The following is a 19475-nucleotide window of genomic DNA, read 5'->3' as shown; positions in this document are numbered from 1 at the left end:
CAGAAATTGGCTCTGTGGTCCAGCAGGGACTTCAGGAAATGAAGTGCAGGAGGTGTAACTCAGAATTCTTGAAACAATGCTGCTGCTCTTTAATTATGTTCTGGAATATCACTTGTTAATATTTTGCCATATTTAGAGATTGGGAACCTGCTTTACTAGGTGTTGTACACAGAATTTATTTGGGTGGGAAGTAGCAGATACTACCTGACTTGACTAGACATGGCTTTTGAACCACCGGTTATAGATATATATCTACACATACAGTATCACAATGTCCTGTAGTTCATACAGATTTCCAAGAAAGTAGGTCCTTTTTTTGGGGCTTTTTTTTCTTTTTTAATTGGATGTTGGAAAAATTCTTTTGTAAAACAAATGCTGGGAAAAAAAAAACATATAGAAATTGGATGCAAGCCAAACACAACCTTTCATTAGCTTTTGTTTTACTTTTTAGAAAACATGTTTTCATCAGTTTTAATCTCTGCTTAATGAGAAACAAAGTGACAGCTACTCAAAATAGTCTGTGGGATGGAAGAACAGAAAATGTAATGTTAGTGTGCTCCGATTTGTTTCATGGCAGGCTTTTATGATGTGACAAAAACATTGCTCACCCTCATCTCCTGTAGAGATTAAGTTAATCAGCCCAAACTCAGCCTTGCTCCCTTGTAAGGACAGGCAGGAGAGATTTTGACAAGATTCCATGGTAGTGGCAATGGTCCAGACAGCCCTGGCTCTCTTTCCTCTTGGGCTAAGATTTGTTTTCTCCCTTCTTCTAAATCTAAAAGAAAATAAGGCCTTTGGAGGCCATATATCAATCTGCTGCATCCTCTTTGGGAGGGGGTGTGTTTTTCTCGAGTTCTGAGTGGAATGTTGGGAGAATAGTATTAGGGAAGAGCTGACTTACTCATTCGTATCAATGAAGCTGGAAGACTTGGTGGAAGCATTGGTTTTCAGCTATTTCTTAGAATTTTAGTGTTTTTTATCCCTACAATAGCAGTATATAAACTTGGTGAAAATGTCGAGTGTTCTAAAAGTTGAATACCACTGTTTTATGAAGTTCTGCTGTTTATGTCTCATACTTGAGCAACTGTATTAGAACTGTGTTTCATGCTTGAGCAACTGTGTTGGAAATGTTGGGACATACTTTAGTGGTATATAAAGTCAATGGCTTTAGTTTTCCTCAAGCTTTAGTGTCAAGGCTTGAAAGGAACATAGAAAAACTTATTTGCGTTTCCCTAAATGAACTTGCAAACCTGATAAATCACTTAATCTCTGGGCCTTTTTGAAATTAAGTGTTAGATCCTACTGATTAATTTATAATAGTTCCTCTCTTCCTCTAGTCTTGGAATACAGTACTTGAAAATCCCAGATAAACTGATCTGAATTATTTGTGTTACATATGATAAAATCCTTACTGATTATCATGCAATTGGAAAAAGCCACCCTAAGTTTCCATGGACAGCTCTGGTTCCGCTCTGGCATTTCAGTACTTGAATATGGAACCATGTTTTCCTGTAGATTTTTGATTTTGTAGTTACACCTCTCCTTTTTACATGCAGTCCAAAGCACTGAAGATTTTACTCACCACTATACTATGGTGTCAGAAAGGGTAAAAAGACTTCTTAGAAGAGGTTAGTTTTAAATACCGTTGAAGTATTTATTGACCTGAAAGTAGTCACTATTATTGGTTTGAAAATACATTTAAACATCCAGTATTAATTAAAAATTGTGTTACTACTGGCGTTGTCTGTACATGTTATTTTATTTTCAGTTGGATTTTGAAAAAGAGAGCATGTCTATTTATCACACCTTTTTTTAGTTGTTTAAAGGGTAGTGGGTAAAAGTGTGTTGTTGTAGGTCAGTTTATGCATTGGATTCTGGAATCTGGAAAAAAAATAGTTAGCAAAAGTGCTTTGTACTATATTAGCAGTGAAAATCCTTGAAAAGTGTGGAAAACTTGCTGTTTTATTTTTGTTAGTGGCAAAATCCAGTTAGTTGTGAAGAATCTTAGTACTTGGTGGTAGAAGTAACTTGTCTATATCTAAAGTAATCCTTATGAAATTTTTATTACTTTTAAAAAACCGCACTACTTTGAAATAATTTTTGTGGCTATATTCTTCATGGAAAAAAAGAATAAATATAGAAAAACATTGGCTTTTTGCATACATATTTCTTTTGCTTTATTGAAAGTGAAGTTTTTCCTCTTAATCAGTACATGAAAAAAAGTCCATGGGCTTTGGTAGGGTTTGTATTAAGAAACTGCATAATTATGCACAAATTTTTAAGTAGTGTTAGGTTCTTGTTTAGTTGCATATTTCAAATATCTGTTTGACATGTGATTGCTTGTGATGGAATGTTTATTGCAGAAATGTAGCTAGAGCTCTGAGAGGAGATTGCACAGAGAAGCTTCTCAGAGTTGATTCTCTGCTAGAACTGTGCTCAACTTCCTTTTTTTAAGTTTTTTCAGACGGGGTTGTATGTGACACTAAAGAAAAGCATATAGCTTTCCAAATTACTATTTCAATTTCTACAAAGTATTTTTAGTATAATTCTTTCATAACCTTCATTTCTGAACTTCTGTCATGACTATTCACCTCTAATTGAAAAAGTTTATTGTTTATATCTATAGTTAACGCACAGTTTTGTTTACAGTAAACATAATCCAGGTCAGGTGACAACAAATAGTATTATATAGCTGATGAGGTATTGTTGCTTTATAGAAAAACTAGTTACCTTCTTCACTGACTTACTATATTGCAAACTTTGCTGCTAATGTTGTGTGTGTGTTTATTTTTTTAATAGCAGAAATAACATTTTTCAAAGGTGTTAGTGGGGCAGCTAGTGGCAGCAATTTAAGCTATTGATGGGAGAATTTACTTTTACCATAATGTGTTAAGCTAAGAGATCTAAAGTTGCTTTGCATATTAAACAGCCTTTACAAGGGCTAATGCACTTTTATTTGTGGTGTTTGCAATAATGTGTTATGTTTCTTCTCAAGAACATGTTAGTATCTTGCTAATTCCCATCTTGTCCAACTGACTAAAGCTAACTTCCTGATGTCTGGCTTCATAGATACCTGCCTGGAAAAAATCTTGAGAGGCAGACAGCAGTTTCCCAGGCAACAGATGAGGAGGGGATTCTGTTTCTTTTGCTAAACAACACTATTTCTCAGAGGAGTTGTGCAGTTGCTTTCCTTTCGTTGAAGTCTTCACCTGATTCCTTGCAGGCTGCTGCCCGAAGAAGCCTAAGGCTTTTGAGCTGGAACAGTTTTTTATCCTTTAATATCTCTGATCTGTCTTCTATATTGTTTATTGAAGGGAAGTTATGTACCAGTATTTGCATCCATAATTTTTATCTATCTTTTCCTTTCTAGTGAGTGTTCCTTAAAGTGTTGACTCCCGTTGGTCTAAACTGGTAGTTTTAAGTGTGTGTGTTTTAAATGAAAACATTAAGACTTCTGAACCAGAAGCAGTAGATCTATAAGAATCTGTCCTTGCACGATAACCAAGAAAGCTGTGGGGACCTCAAAGGACTTTTGTTTGTGTAATTTACAAGTGAGATTTGGCTTTTTTTTTTTTTTTGTCTTCTTTTAATTTTCTTAAGTAATTATTTTACATTTTAGGTGGGGGAGCAGGGCCTGCCTTACAATTTTGGTGAATGTGCTAACTTTGAGAACTTGAGAGGATGTGAGGTCACTTTTTCCCTCCACGAGGTATTTCTGTGGGTAGTGTTACCCTGCTGTATGTCAGGTTGGCTGCTCATCTCTAGTTGCAGTTGTTGGAGTAGCTGGGAACTCTAGACACATGAGGCACTTCCGAAGGCCAAGTGCTGAAGTCATTGTGAAATGATGCTTCCATGGTGATAAACAACAGTCAGTTCTTCAACTACCAGTGCTCCCTGTTCTTTTAGCACTATTTAAATATATATACTTTATATGCACATTTAATACAGTTTTATTGAAAAGGGCAGTTTTAAGAAGGTGTACTTATGCTTTATTTAATCCTAGAGTGAGACAAATATGACTTGATAAATAATTTAAACCTAGAGTATGCAATCTATTTTCTTATTTTTTACATATTCGAATACCAAGAATCTGTGTAGCCCTCCAGATAGTTATACAACTGATTTAGTCTTTTTATGTAAGATATTCTATTGATGGCATAATGTGTCACATTTTGTATGGAAGTTTTGTACTTCATGAAACACAGAGAAAATCAACGCAGGCAGGAAAATCTTTTTTTGAGGAAAAAAAGTTGCAAATATCCAGAGATCTCACTTGCTGTGAAATGAAATAATACAATTTGACTTAATAGCAATCAGTTTTTGCTGCTATTACACATCTCCCTGAGCTATTTTCAAACAATATCTATTATGCCTCTTTCTGCATTAATTTTACTGAAATATATTGCTAGTGATATTTTACTCTATATGCTTCATCTTCCTTGAAGATACTGCTCTCTCATCCGATATTTATTCTTAAAGACATAATATTAAATGGAATTAATTCTGATGCTAAATTGAAATAATAAACCACTAATGTAATAAACTGAAGCTTGGATATATTAACCACAACAAAATATCGTAGTGTAGTGAAATTAGTGTTGTAATGTAGCGTTAGAAGTTTGCATTTGGAGGGGAGGAAAAACCACACTGAAATACATTGTCTGGTCATTCAGAACAGATCTATGGATCCAAGGTTCGTGCATCTAGTCAGTGGCTCTGGTGTGGAGGAACTATGACTTGCCCTCAGTTTTAGCAGAAGCCTGAGTGAGGCTTGTAGGTTCTCTGAATTGTGTGTGTACTGGTTACTGACAGTACTCTTGCATGCTTACTGTATATGAGTTAGTTTCACAGGTTTGCACTGCATTTCATTTCATTTTAGGAGAAGTTTCAGGCAGTAAGATTCATTGCTGCAGTGGAAAAAACAGGAACACTTGGAAAAACTACATGCCTGTGAAAGAGCATACTTGTCTGTATACCTGTCCATAGACTTGCACCTGAGGCTGCCTTCCGTGCTAATATGGATGTTAACAATATTGAGAGTCTGTGGGCTCTGGTGTTAGTGACAGTGTATATTTTGATATATATGTGTGTGTGTGTGTGAATATATATTGAGATACCTGTATTAATTAATAACTTACTGAGTCATGTAGTAAGTGCATCCTCTAGGAATCTGTCAGTAAAAATGTTGAACAGTTGATATTTGAACAGTATGCAAGTACTTGTACTTATGTTTCTAACTGCACAGAATGTGATATGGGTGAAGTTTGCAACTATAGATGGAATCACTCCTTGAAGAGACTGAAATGAAAGAAATAATCCATACTGCTTTCAGTAGTCCTGCCTTGAGGTTTCAAGATCTTCTTATTGAGATTTTAAATCTTTACTGAGTCAAACTCTTAGCTCTTTATGGAGTTTAAAAAACATCTTTGTGAAAGGCTATGTATTTAACCTAAATTTGCAAAAGCTCTTTATGAGTATTGCAAGATATTAAGAAGTAACAAGCTCTGTAGAATTGTATCATGCTGGCAGCAAGAATGGGTGATGAATCAAGTGCCTTGTACTCAGGCTGATGTGTCAGTTTGTGTACTTTGCCTAGTCTAACAGTGTAATGAAAATTCTTAAGTGAAGTGCCTTAACTCTCTCTACATTGACTTTTATGCTTAAAGACAAAGTATGAAATTGCAGTTTTCTGTTCTCTGGACAGCAAGATAGATGAATGTGATTAACTTAAAACTAAGTAGAGGGATCTTTTGTGTACTTGGTTAGAGATAGATAAATGTAGCACTATTGGCATTGGCCTGGAAGTTGGCTTTCAAGCTGTGTTCTTGCCTGAAACGGGTTGTATAGACCTATTCAGTACTTGTTTCTCAGGTAAACTTACAGTTGCTCGTTTTATTAAAAAAAACAAAACCCACAAAAGTATAAATGTTGTGCCTTAGAGGAAATTACTGTGTGTGTGAGTTTTTCCTTACCATTGAAGTTGCAGTACAGTATTCCCTAAAAGAGTTAAGTGTCAAAGAGGGGTCCAAGGTTTTTTTTTGTTCAGTTAGTAGCATCAGAAAAAGTCTGTCCTTGTCACAAAGGAGTAATGGCTGCTCTGGATTTACTTGGAGGGCTGAAAAATGTGACTCATGCAAAGCTAAACCTTGTAATTAAGCCTTCTTGTCAATCTCTTGCCACACTGGTAAGGAATTAAAGGACATTTTTGATAGACTAATTTTTTGCGGGAACTACCTTTGTGCAAACCAAAAGCACAGCTTGGCTTTGTGGATAAAATGAAACTGTCGAGATTGGAAGGGACCTCCTAACATCACCTAGTCTAACACCTTTGCGCAAGCAAGGTCAGCTAGAGCCGGTTGCCCAGGACTGCGTCAAGTCTGGTGTTGAATATGTCCACAAATGGAGTCTCTGCAGCCTCTCTGGGCAACCTGTATTTGATCACCTTTACAGTCAAAGAAGATGCAATCTCCTATTTTCTAATTTGTGCCCGTTGCCTCTTGTCAGTACACACCACTGAGAAGAGCTTGACTCCATCTTCTTCATTCCCTCACATTTTGTACACATGGGTAAGATATTCCCCCTTTGAGCATTCTCTTCCCTGGGTTGAAGAGTCCCAACTCCCTTAGCCTCATACTATGAGAGATGTTCTAGTCCTTTCATCATCTTCATGGCCCTTTGCAGGACTCACTCATATATGTCCATGTCTCTCTTGTACTAGGGAGCCTAGAAATGGACCCAGCACTTCAGGTGTGGCCTCACCAGCGCTGAGTGGAGGGGAAGGATCACCTCCCTTGACCTGCTGGCAACACTCTGCCTAATGCAGCCCAAGATGCTGTTGGCTGCCTTTGGTATGAGGGCATATTGCTGGCTTATGGTCACTTTGTTGTCCGCCAAGAAGGACCTCGGGTCCTGGTAGAGCTGTTTTCCAGCTGGTCAGCCACCACCAGCATGTACTGGTGCCCTGGGGCTGTTCTTTCCCAGGTGCAGAACTTGGCATTTCCTTTTGTTGAACTTCATGAGGTTCTTCTCTGCGAGTTTCTCCAGCCTCTGCAGGTCCTTCTGACAATTCAGAGATCTGATAATTCCAACAATTCAAATAAACTCCTAGGGGTTTTTTTGTGTGTTTTTGTTTGTTGTTGTTGTTGTTTTTGTTTGGTTTTTGTTTTTTGATGGAGTTGAGGTGTTACTTTTTGAGGTGTTACTTTTCATGTGTGTTTGAAAATAGGATATAAAACCCTGCTTCTCACTTACAGCACTTAAATAGGCTCGTTCAGTATCGATACACTTGGGTAATGGTCAGTCAGTCCGAGGAATGCAAATTTTGTATGCTGATAATACCCACTAAGGTGGTTTTATTTTTTTTCTTGGAATACTAGATAAATAGTAAACAAGTGTCTCAATAACAAAGTTTCAACTGGATTTAATACATTTTTCTTTATCATGTGTTTCCAGTAGATGATATTATTATGTCCTGAGTTGGAAGGGACCCACAAGGATCATCGAGTCCAACTCCTGTCCCTGCATGTGACAGTGCCACAGTTCACACCATGTGCCTGAGGGTGTTGTCCAGTCTCTTCTTGAACACTGTCAGGCTTGGGGCCGTGACACCTCCCTGGGGAGCCTGTTCCAGTGCTCCACCACCCTCTGGGTGAAGAATCTTTTCCTAATGTCCAAACTAAACCTCCCCTGGCACATCTTCCTGCCATTCCCTCGGGTTCTGCCGTTGGTCACCAGAGAGAAGAGATCAGCACCTGCCCCTTCTCTTCCCCTTGCGAGGAAGCTGTAGACCGCGATGAGGTCTCCCCTTAGTCTCCTCCAGGCTGAACAAACTAAGTGACTTTAGCCGCTCCTCATTGGGCTTCCCCTACAAACCCTTCACCAACTTTGTAGCCCTCTTCTGGACACTCTCTAGTAGCTTAATATCTTTTTTATCCTGTGTTGCCCAGAACTGCACCCAGTGCTCCAGGTGAGGCCGCACCAGTGCAGAGCAGAGTGGGACAATCACCTCCCTCACTTGGCTGGCAATGAATGCTGTGCTTGATGCACCTCCAGACATGGTTGGCTCTCTTGGCTGCCAGGGCACGCTTGCCTCATGTTTAACTTGCTGTCAACCAGAACCCCCAGATCCCTCTCTGCAGAGCTGCTTTTCAGCATCTTGTTATGTCATAATGAAATGTATATGAAGTAAAAATTCAAAATACAAAGATGCTATAACTATACCATAATAATGTAGATTGTATACTGTTTTTTTGACTTTATATCACTTGTTGATCCTGAGCTATGTTCTTCTGAATTGAAGTACTTAGTGCAGTATATTTTTAAATACCCCAACAGTAAATTTTGCTATAAAATTGCATTAATATTAATTCATACATCTGAATAAAACCAGCATAACATAACTGTAGTGAGTTTTGAGAATAAAGAATGTAGTTATAGAGTAAGGCAGTCCAGTATAGCCATTAAAACTTTGGAAGTAGCTTTTAGACCAAAATGTGGGTAAAAATCCAATTAATATGAGACTGCGTAAGTCACACAGAAGAAAACCAATACATTTTAGAGGAATCTAATGAAGAAATAGCATAACAGCCTAAGAAATTAAATGCTAATAGAGTGTGTAGATAGTATGTATGTTAATCACAGAATCACGGAATGGTTAGGGTTGGAAGGGATCTCTGGAGATCATCTATTCCGATCCACCTGCTAAAGCAGGTTCACCTAGACCAGATCACACAGGAATGTGTCCAGGCAGGTTTTGAATGTCTTCAGAGAAGGAGACTCCACAACCTCTCTGGGCAGCGTGTTCCAGTGCTCTGCCACCCTCAAAGTAGAGAAGTTTCTCTTCATATTCCCATGAAACTTCTTGTGTTTCAATCTGTGCCCATTGCCCCTCATCCTATCACTGGGCACCACTGAAAAGAGGTCATTCCCAACCTCTGGACACCCACAGTGATAACTTCTATGTTATTGCATTCTACATTTTTAGAAAAAAATGAAGGAAAAGGAAAAGGCTGTTGGAGAAATCTTTCCGCACATTTCTTCATGAAGAAACTTAAAGGAGTTTCCATACTGGAATCTGTCTTTACAGTGTTCATGTTGGAGGTTCTCTCTCAAGCTAAAGTGGTACTAGAGAAGGTTTTTTTTTGACAAAATAGCACAAGTAGTAAGATTGCTGAAATGCTGAGACTGCTTGATTTAGTATTTATCAATCTTTTTTGTACCTGTTTGTGTTTCATTAAGGCATGTAATTGTATGTATAACCTTAGTGTTTATCTACATCAGTGATTAAAACTGTTTTGACAACAGTAGTAAGGAAGTTGGTAAACATACAGCTTTTTGTATTATTTTTTCTATTGAAGAAAAAAATAGTGTGGATAATGCAGGAGCCCCCGTCCCAGTGGCAGAACAAGTGAGCCTGTAGGTGTTACAATGGCGAAGGGCTAATTAATGTATTTTGGAGGAGAGTCATGTTTTGCAAATCTAGTGGAATTCCTTCAAGGAATTTCTGAGTATGATGATAACAAAAAGTTTTGATGAGACTCTTATTTAAGCTTTTTATCAGAACTAAGCTGCTTTGGGCTAGGCTTGTTTAGTGGATGCATGGATGAATGAATGGAGAGCTGGTGATCAGTTTATTCAAAACAGGGAGAGCAGTATACAATGTAAGTGGTCTGTGCTATTTCACAGTCATAAGTGATGTAAAAATGGTGAATAACAATTAATTATGATGGAGTAGTAAAAATGAAAGCTATAGCAAATCACAGAAGACATCAATATTCAGTGATGCCTGGGTGATTAAAAGTGGTAGGTGATTTATGCGTTGATTAATGTTGAGTGAGTGCATGGGAGAAAAACCTCTCATCCTTATGTACTTTTATTGTTGAATGTTGAACTAGCTTTGATTTATAGTACCTAGTTTTGTGAAATAATCAATTTCGTACACAGTGACCATAAAAACTAAGCAGATATTTCAGTCAGTAACTTAAAATTTAATGAAGAACAGAACAGGAAACGTTGTACTGCATTGTGTACTTATGGTGCACTCACATCTTAAATACTATACGCAGTTTTCACCTCGATTCAAAAACTATGTTGTAGAAATAAAAAAGCAGTGGGGAGGTGGGGTGCGGTGGTGGGAATTGCAATAGCTTTCATACAAGGATAATTGGAAGACAGATGACCAAGGGAGAAATGATAGAAGTGTGTAAAGCTGTGTCTTGGGGCAGGTGGGTAGAGAGTCGTTGCTTTGAAGAATGACAGGCTCAACATGAGGTAGACTTCAACATGACCTGTAGGCGGTGGAATTCATATCTATATGATGCTGTAAATGCAAGAGATTAAAACAGGTAAGGAAAGTGTTCAGACAAAAATCACTGAAGAAAATTCTGGCTAGAGCAGTTAAGTATGTCAGTGCCATTTCTGGCTCACAAATACACCAGAGAAGTACTACCATATGCTGTGCTTGTTCTTATCGTCTTTTCTAGACACCCTTATCATAGTCTTCCAGAGGCAGTATATGAGTCCAGGCTGACCTTTGGTTTCACTCCATATATCCATCCTTTTGAAAGTTCTCAGTGTGGTGTAGTAATGAACAAAACCAAACCAACAGAATATATGGAAATATTGATTTCATATGGAAGAACTCTCTGCACATTGTAACGGCTCACTAGTATACCTCGGTTTAATTTCAGAATAAAATGAGGTATATTAAATAGATTATGAAACTCTTGAGTTTCATTAAACAAATGTGATACAGAAAAGACTGTATCAGGCCATAAAACTGTTTTAGTCAAGGACATTAGAAAGGAAGATTTTTCTTCTGTTCTTTTTTTAATCACCTCTGAAATACTGTTTCTGTGTTAGATGTAAGTGCAAGTCATATGTTTGCTTTTACAAACCGATTTATTTTAGTAATCTAATTTAACTATTAGCATAAAAGGAAAATGTCTGTTTAGACCTCAAAGCTAAACTAGATAATTGCTCTGCAATGACAGAATAAGGTAGAACTTCGCATTACCTGAAAATACCTCTAAGTTACAGTATTTATTTCTAAGACATAGAGGATGTGCTGTATTTAAAGAAGATACATACTAAAAATACATTGAACCCATCCAAGTGGGGAAAAATCCATCATAAAAATGAGACCTTATTTTAATAAAGCATTATTAAACCATTTGATGTATGGTTACCTATTGTAATGACATTTTAGTATCCATTTTCTTTAAGAGGAGGAAGTTACGTCTATTATATGTCTTGAAGTAGAGATGTTTCTTCCTTTCTGAAAAATGTCAGATGGCATATTGATAGACTGAGTAAAACTGAAACTAGAAAGCTGACAGATGAGTTATCTCTGCAACCATCAGCAATGTCTCCTTTCATTTGGCCTTTACCCTTTTTCTCTTAACCATTATTGCTAAAACTCTATAGTATATTCCCATCTCTGTGACCTGCACCATTTTCAGCTGGCACTGCATCCTCATTGTTGAGCTTGTGTGCTCCTCCCCCATTTGTTCACCTGTGATACCACTTAAAATAGCCATGCTTCTGTGTTTCACTGTGTACTGGGACAGCTTGTAGCATTCACAAGTTCCTTTGGTTTAGCTAATGTGAGTGAAATAAAAGTCTATTCCATGTTTTATGTTATACACTAGGCATTCCAAATATTTTACTTCCATTTTTCACAATTCTCTAAAATTACCTTAAGCATAGTCTTATATTTGCAATCCACCATTAAAATAATGTGATGTTTTGGTGTTGCTTTTTTTTTTTTTTTTTCTTCAAGAAACATAACTTCAGTTGAAGAAATTAATGATTTTGAGAGTTAAGGGTTTACAATTTTCTTAATTATTATAGGGGCACTGTGCTACCCCTACCTTTTTTTACATGAAAGTATTGAACCAGGATAGTTTCTTCTCTGGATACCATAGCAAAGAGGAGCTGATTTTTGAAGAGCCTTTTAAATAAGTAACCCTTTAAATAGGTAACATCTCTTCGATGTTGTTTGCATGATTTTGAAGTGTAATTTGAATTGAATGCATGATCAGTAGCTTGAATCGGTATTTCAAAGTTTTTTTAAAGTGTTTTCCTTGAAAGAGTTCATATCTAAATTCTGAAAGGCAGTGCTTTCATGATGAATTCTGATTAAATAGTATCAAAATTCGCTTTTGCCTGTGAAAAGTGTACTATTTTTCATCTTTATTTTGGAGCTTTTAAAAAGAAACACACCAAAATACACAGCATACCTGAAAAACCAATGAAACTATGACATTTTCTGTACTTTTATCTGCGTAGGCTTATATATTGATGTTAAAAAATAGTATTTCCATTTGTCTGATGTTGTTGTATTCAGTGTTTAAAATCTCCCCTCCTCTAAAGAGAGAGACTGAATATTAACTTTTGAAACAAACCATGAAATGACGCAGGTGATTGTACTGCCCCAGAGCAAACCAGAATTTTGAGAATTTTGTTATGCTTCTGCTTGATGTGTGGAAAAGTTTTTAAGGCTATGGGCAGAGAGGACCTCAAACTTTGGCAATTCATCATCATCACTGATCTACTTTTGAAAATACCTGGATGTGACCTAGCGGCCTCATAGATATTCTTTGCCTACTGCTTCTCATGGCATGTGGCTTGATGCATAGAGCTACCAGTGTACTTTGTACTGCTATACAAGCAGTTATCATGCTTTCTCTGTTTAATTTACCAAATAATTGAAATTTTTTAGTGGATTTCCTGGATATTTACTATGTATCTTTGGTAAAGATGTCTTCTGCTAGGTTACAGAGTATTTCTCACTAAGTTACACTTACCCTGCATAGCTTTATTTGTACATCTGTCTCAAGTCCAAGTTGTTGTTGGCCTCTTACTCTCTTGTTTATCTTACTGACCATTAACTATTTTTTCATTGCCATTTGCTTTCTTTTTTCATCATCAGTGTAAGTCAAAAAAGAAGATCCTTTAATGCATTCAAGATGCAAAACATGACATTTTTTTAAAGTACTGTGAAAATATTGTGATGTTTTTCTTGATTCTTATATTTTTCTTTGTAACATTTCTTAGTTCAAACTAAGCCACTGTATGGAGAGGTAACTCCAAACAGGAATGTTTTTATGAAATTAACTAATGTATTATCATCCAGCCTTTAAAGTAATTCTCATTATCCTTGTAGATTTATTTCACAGAATCACAGAATCGACTGGGTTGGAAAAGACCTCAGAGATCATCGAGTCCAACCCTTGGTCCAACTCTAGTCCGTTTACTAGATCATGGCACTAAGTGCCATGTCCAATCTCAGTTTAAAAACCTCCAGGGACGGCGAGTCCACTACCTCCCTGGGCAGGCCATTCCAATGCCTGACCACTCTCTCTGTAAAGAATTTCTTTCTAATATCCAGCCTAAATTTCCCCTGGCAGAGTTTAAGCCCATGCCCCCTTGTCCTATTGCTAATTGCCTGGGAGAAGAGGCCAATCCCCACCTGGCTATAACTTCCCTTCAGGTAGTTATAGAGAGTGATGAGGTCACCTCTAAGCCTCCTCTTCTCTAGACTAAACAACCCCAGCTCCCTCAGCCTCTCCCCATAGGTCTTATGTTCAAGTCACTTCACCAGTCGTGTTGCTCTTTCTTTACATCTGTTTTCAAATTCTAACATGATTCTACTGCTTATTCTCATTATATCTGAAGTAAATAATTTCTGTCTCACACATTTCAAAAGTGAGGACTACAAGCATATAAATAATTCTGATTTTGATAGCATTTGATTTTTTAAATAGCTTAAAATCTCCTATAGAGTGAAGGGAAAAATAGGTTTGAATTTGAAGTGAAGGATCAAAGACCTAATTTTTTAATTTAGATCAAGTGTGTTCTCTAATACATATTCCTGAAAAATAAGCTTTCAAAAAACTTATACTCTAGCTTTTCTTCGGGCATAGTTACTTGATGGGAGTAGCAGTCACACACTTGATGGGTCAGGTTTCAATCCTGTATTGCATAATTTTATAAAAGCTGAAAACAGTCTAATCAGGTCTGAACCAATCAGATCAAAGATATGTGTAGCCTAATATCTCTCTGCCAATCACAGATAGCATAGACATGCAGGTAGGAATTGGACAAGTAAATAGCAGTATTTCCCTAGCATGCTTTGTTAATATCCATCCGTTTCTGTGTTATGATCTTCCTCTCTATGCAGTTGCCACTTAAACATTACCTAGTTGAGAAAGAAGACCAGCTAACACTGTTTGAGTCTTCGTGATGTAATTCCCTAGAATACTTGATTGTTTTTCATTAGATACCATGTCTCTGGTTTTCAACCAAAATATCTTGCTTAGTTTTCCTTTGAGAAGATGCAATCCATTGAAGGATCATGTATACCTGTTGTAAAATTTAGGCAAACTTTAAACCAGGAAGTTTATGGCACTTAACAAAACTTTAAAACATATATCTTCTTAGTTATTGTTTTATTTTTCGGTTGTGTTTTTTTTGTGTGTGTGTGTTTTGGTTTGGTTTTGTTTGTAGAGGTGTATTCCATTGTAGTAATACCAGATGGGCTTGTGGCTGTTTGTTTCTAGATTTTAGTTAGAATGCATGAAGCCAATATATTTTTCATGAAAATTCCTTTTGAATGCAATGAATAAAAAGTGGGTGTTGACTGCTATTGGAATTAAATTACCATCATTGTCCTGTTTGCAATTTGTCACATAATGTTCAGGTGCCTACTGTGTGAGATTTTGTGACTTTTTAGCATTGATGAGCTTCATTAGAATTTCTGTTTGTTGTTTTGGAAAAAAATTGTTTTTTTTCATGTAAATGTGCAGCTAATTAAGGAAATTAATAATTTGTAGAGGAATATTTGTTTGGAGATGGATAGAAATTAGGTTTTGAAGAGTTCAGTGGAAGTGGAGCAGTGACGGCTGTTTCATTTAACTGCTAACTGAATCATTAAGTAAATGGGAATTATTTTGTTTGTATGGAAAATAGGTAGGGTAACTGCTTTTGTCTTGTCTCTTTAATTAGCATAATGTGTGATTATTTTTCAAAACACTTAATTTTGCCTTTTTTTTTTTTTTTTCCCTAGGATGGATTAGATGCTTTGGTATATGACTTGGATTTTCCTGCCTTAAGAAAAAACAAAAACATTGATAACTTCTTAAACAGGTGTAAGTATTTAATGTTTCAGTTACTCAATAACAAAAGACTATAAATACCAGCCAAAATAAAAAATAAAAGCAGTTGTAGCTATTTGAAAGGCAACTAAGGATTTGGGATACATTAAGTTTTTGGGTGCAAGTTGTTTTAAGAGCCTGATAATTTATTTATTTCCCAGTGAGAACTGACAACTACTTGTGCAAATCTAACCCCCAGCAATTGAATGTCCAAGTTTGTTGCCTCTGTAAATGGCATTGTTTTCAGTGGCACAAAACCTTTTAAAAGAAAGGCCTGTTATCTTTGTCCTTGGCAACCCTTTGGATTCCCATAACTTGCTTTGTGATTTCTTGTACTAATATATCATAAGCAATTAATGGTAAAATGACATAACATGTATACAGTGCCAAGAAATCATATTAAAAATTTGTTCACTGACAGACTGGAGCATGTGTTGTGTAGACTTCTTTTTTTAGTGTAAAAGGTCTCTTTTCATTATCTCATGAAATTCTTGTGCTGCATAGCTGCTGTATTTACTTGTGCATGCAGCTGATGTGTGTGCAGAGTTCCTCTCTACTTTGTATTTTTCCATTTTCAGATTTCCTGCACGTTCTACTTCATCATAACATTTTAAATTAATAAAGCTGATTTATTTTTGATAGGGGTCATATTTCCATAATTTTCACAATTAAAAAAACCTGTAAAACCAAAAAGACATGTAAGAGTTAAGTCTTTTCTACAGGCTGCCAAACTAAAAAATTCTGGAAATCATGGCAGAGATGTTTGCTGATTTGAGACTTATTTCTGCCTGTGGACTGAAAGGGCAAGCCTTGAAATTAAACTTATGTTACTAGATTTTTACAGGTTTAAGCATCTCAATTAAATGTTGTAATATTTGGCTTTTGTAGCAAATATAAAGTAATTGACTAAAGTAATTTTTATCTTTGCTTCATTGAAATTTATATTTTTGTTTCTGTTTCCAAGGTGTTTTCAAATAGTTTACTTGGTGCAACTGTAAGCAATGATAATGATTTTCTGGTTTTTACTTTATGTTATTCCTCATTTCTGGGAATACACGAGTCCACTAGATCTAGTTGATGGCTCCCTTGCACGTGAACTGGTTGCTGAAAGGCCCAAGTTCAAATGTTCTGTTTAACTTTTCACAGTTCAAACTATATTTGATATTGTACACAGTGTTACATGCTTACTTTGTATGTTCAGCTATTTACAGAGAAGGTGCGGTGAAACTCTTAAAGAAAAGAGAAGCTGAATTAGGCAAAGGAAATACTCATTGCAACAGACAATTTGAATGCAATTTTTATGAATAGTGAAATCATTAGTGAGTCTCAAAGAGCTTCACTTCTGCATTTGAGGCTGTCAGTGGAGGATAAGAAAACTTATGTTTGCAGGCTGATAATGCATATCTTTTAGGTATAAATTATATACTATGTAAGATGTGACCTGAAGTAATAGGAAGGTTGAGAACAGACCATATTATTTCACTTCATATGTCCTTCAGAACACAAATTTTGCTATGTTTGTTGAAATATGAAAGCAAGCTCTGGATGTGCAAGTAGTGCCGTTAGAGGGAACTGTGAAGTCTAGTTTGACGTGAATTTCTGCTTAAAAAACAAATAGACCTGTAGGAACATTTTATTTTAGTTCTAATAGAAAACTGTTTAAAATATCTTTTTACAGTATTAATGATCCAGTTTGCACCATTATTATCAAACTTTGAAACGGATTTCTAGGTTGCAAGTAAAATGGGAGTTTGCTTCTTTTATATTGTAGACTGATTGCCCTATGGCCCTATGAGACAGTCCTTATCTCCCCCCCCCCTTTTTTTTCTTTGTTTACGCTGCATATTTGTGCAGCCTCCAGAATCTGCTTTGACTCCCTAAGGTTGTGAGGGTTATTTTTGCAAATGTAGAACCCTATTCATTTTCTACCATATAGAATGAAAGAATAAATCAATATTCAAGGTGATCGAGAGCCCTACTTTGCAGCAGGGACTCAGTTTATTTCAAGACAGCATCTAAGCTTATAATCAAACTTAAGGGCAAGTTGGAGAATGTGATCTTTTGCCATGGGAGCTACCCCACCTGCTCATACAGAGTAAGCTGTGAGTGGGAGGTGAGTAACTGCCTATTTAAATATGCTGCAGCCTGATAAAAGTTGTTTAACAGATCTTAGCATACAGAGGTCAAATTTCCAACACTGTTGTTACTGTAACATATTGTCTGTAGATAATGCAGTGTTAGCATGTCTCTCAAGCAGTAAGTTGCAATCTGCAACTGCTCACAAGCCCTGTTTACGTTATTTAAAAATCATTAGCTTAGATTGGTCTTCAGATGTGTTTTCCATAATTCTGTTTTGGCTGTAGGCGGGGCTTGTGATTGAAAACCGTTTAAAGCTTTAATATTGTGCCTAGCTTGCTTTTGCACCAATATCAAGACTTTCATTCACAAGTGGTGGATGTCCTGTTGTGAGATTACTGGGCAGTAAGTTAACAATGACTAGAAAAGTGTTGTCATGAGACTTGCTGCATTTTGGTTCCATGCAGGCTTAGTCATTGTCCACTATAGGTCAGTTTTCACCAGGGCAAATAAGGCCATACATTGTTTTTTTAATTACTAAATATTTTGATCCTTGTGTGAAATAATTTGTTCAGAATTTGCAAGTCGAATATAATTTATTGAAATCAACTAGTGGTAAGCTGCATTGTAAAGCGATGGCTTTACATTAGACAGGAATGCCACAGGCTGTTTATTCAAACAAAGCTATGTTTGTTCCTGTTGCAGTAATAAATTCTTACTGAATTTTAAGTGTACATATGATGCTTTTGTTTTACATACTGGCCAGTGTACATAGAAATCTAATGGCAATTTTCTGTTGTCTGCCTAATCATTTTTTAAAAACATGAACTTAAAACAATGACATTTCTCCTCTTTTCCCCTGTCCTTACTTTTTCATAAACTTGGCTTTTAGGCCTAGAATATTATTTTTGAAAAGAAAATCTTGTTGCGTAATTTATTTTATTAGAAGCATATCTGTTTAAGTAGATGTTCTTTGCTTTTAGAAATACTGAAGCATGAAGCTTTTCCATGTAATCTCATGCCAGTGTTGACCCACATGGATTAAAATAGACTGTTTTAATCTTTGACCAAATTTGGAATTAGAATATCTGCCCACTGGGAGTTTGTAAATTATTGTAATTTATAGAATGACAGGTTTATATAAACAATTGCAATGATTCCCACTGCATGTTTTAAATTAAAATCTACTTTTTTGAGTAGTAGGAATAATAAAAGTGCAGAAAAGTGAAAGGTTTTTTTTTTTTTAAATAGTTTCTTTAAGTGTCTTGTATTTGCCTTTCGTGATATTTTCTCAGATGTGTTGCATATTTATCCAGAAATAATCTTTTTTGATACTGACCAGCTTATGAGCAAGATCATGCTGGATATGAAATTTTTGTATAGCTAATTTTGCAGATAATTATTTTAAAAGAAATTCCCAAATTAAATCTGATTATTTGGTTGTACAGCAGAGTCATTTCATTACGTTTATGTCAGGTTTTGGTTGCCATGGTAATGAGAATGAGGCCATGTGTTCTGCAGAGAGGCTTCCAATAGGAAGGTGGGTACACAAGGAAGTCCTCTCTTTAAGCAGCACATCTTCTAATAACTATTGAAAATCGAAATGAGATGAATGGGTTTAGTTAAATTGATTATATATGAAACATGAATTTTCTTTTGTATAGATAAAGACACAGTAAATAAAATGAGGGATCTGCGCATGAAAGCTGAAGATTATGAAGTGGTGAAGGTGATTGGTAGAGGGGCATTTGGGGAGGTTCAGTTGGTAAGTTGTTTTTCTGTTTGTACGTTTGAATGTATTCTGTAGTATTTGCTCATGTGTCTGTTTCTGAATACAGTGTTCAGAAGATGTAGTCTTATAATTTTATAGCCTTTAACTCAATGGAATTTTATTTCTTTTTATCCCGTGGAAATGTTTTTGAGGATCTCATGTTTCAGTACTCTCAGAGCATACAAGTACTTGTTTTGCATTATAGTTGTGCTTCTCTATGAAAATAAAATTGAATGTGTATTCCTCATAATCAAGAAAATGAGTCTTTGTCACTGTATACATGGACACTTGAACAAATCCTCAGGACTGGAAGAATTGCTACCAGTTCAGGGATTGCACCAGATTTTTGTGGACATAGTTCTCACAGATGAAAGATGTTGTGTGTTGTTTGTAACAAACTGGCAACCAGGCTTGTTCATTCTGCTTTATTGATTTGGGAACTGGTGGGAGAAACTGGAAATATGGCAGCAAGT

General features: G+C 36.2%; 1 protein-coding gene across 4 annotated transcripts in view; it reads left to right on the top strand.

Moving 5' to 3' along the window:
- Positions 1-19475, top strand: part of ROCK1 (Rho associated coiled-coil containing protein kinase 1) — an 85719-nt gene that overhangs the window by 16108 nt on the left and 50136 nt on the right. For all 4 annotated transcript variants that reach the window (XR_010470490.1, XM_065053303.1, XM_065053302.1 and 1 more), the window contains exons 2-3: positions 15068-15149; positions 18896-18996. Coding sequence is in view for 3 of the 4 variants with exons in the window: in XM_065053303.1 (XP_064909375.1) it covers positions 15068-15149; positions 18896-18996 (183 nt within the window). In the remaining variant the exon portion in view is untranslated. The remainder of the gene's footprint in view (positions 1-15067; positions 15150-18895; positions 18997-19475) is intronic.

Source organism: Columba livia, chromosome 2 (genome assembly GCF_036013475.1).
Source record: "Columba livia isolate bColLiv1 breed racing homer chromosome 2, bColLiv1.pat.W.v2, whole genome shotgun sequence".
Classification (NCBI taxonomy): Eukaryota; Metazoa; Chordata; class Aves; order Columbiformes; family Columbidae; genus Columba; species Columba livia.
This window is presented reverse-complemented; position numbering and strand designations above follow the sequence as displayed.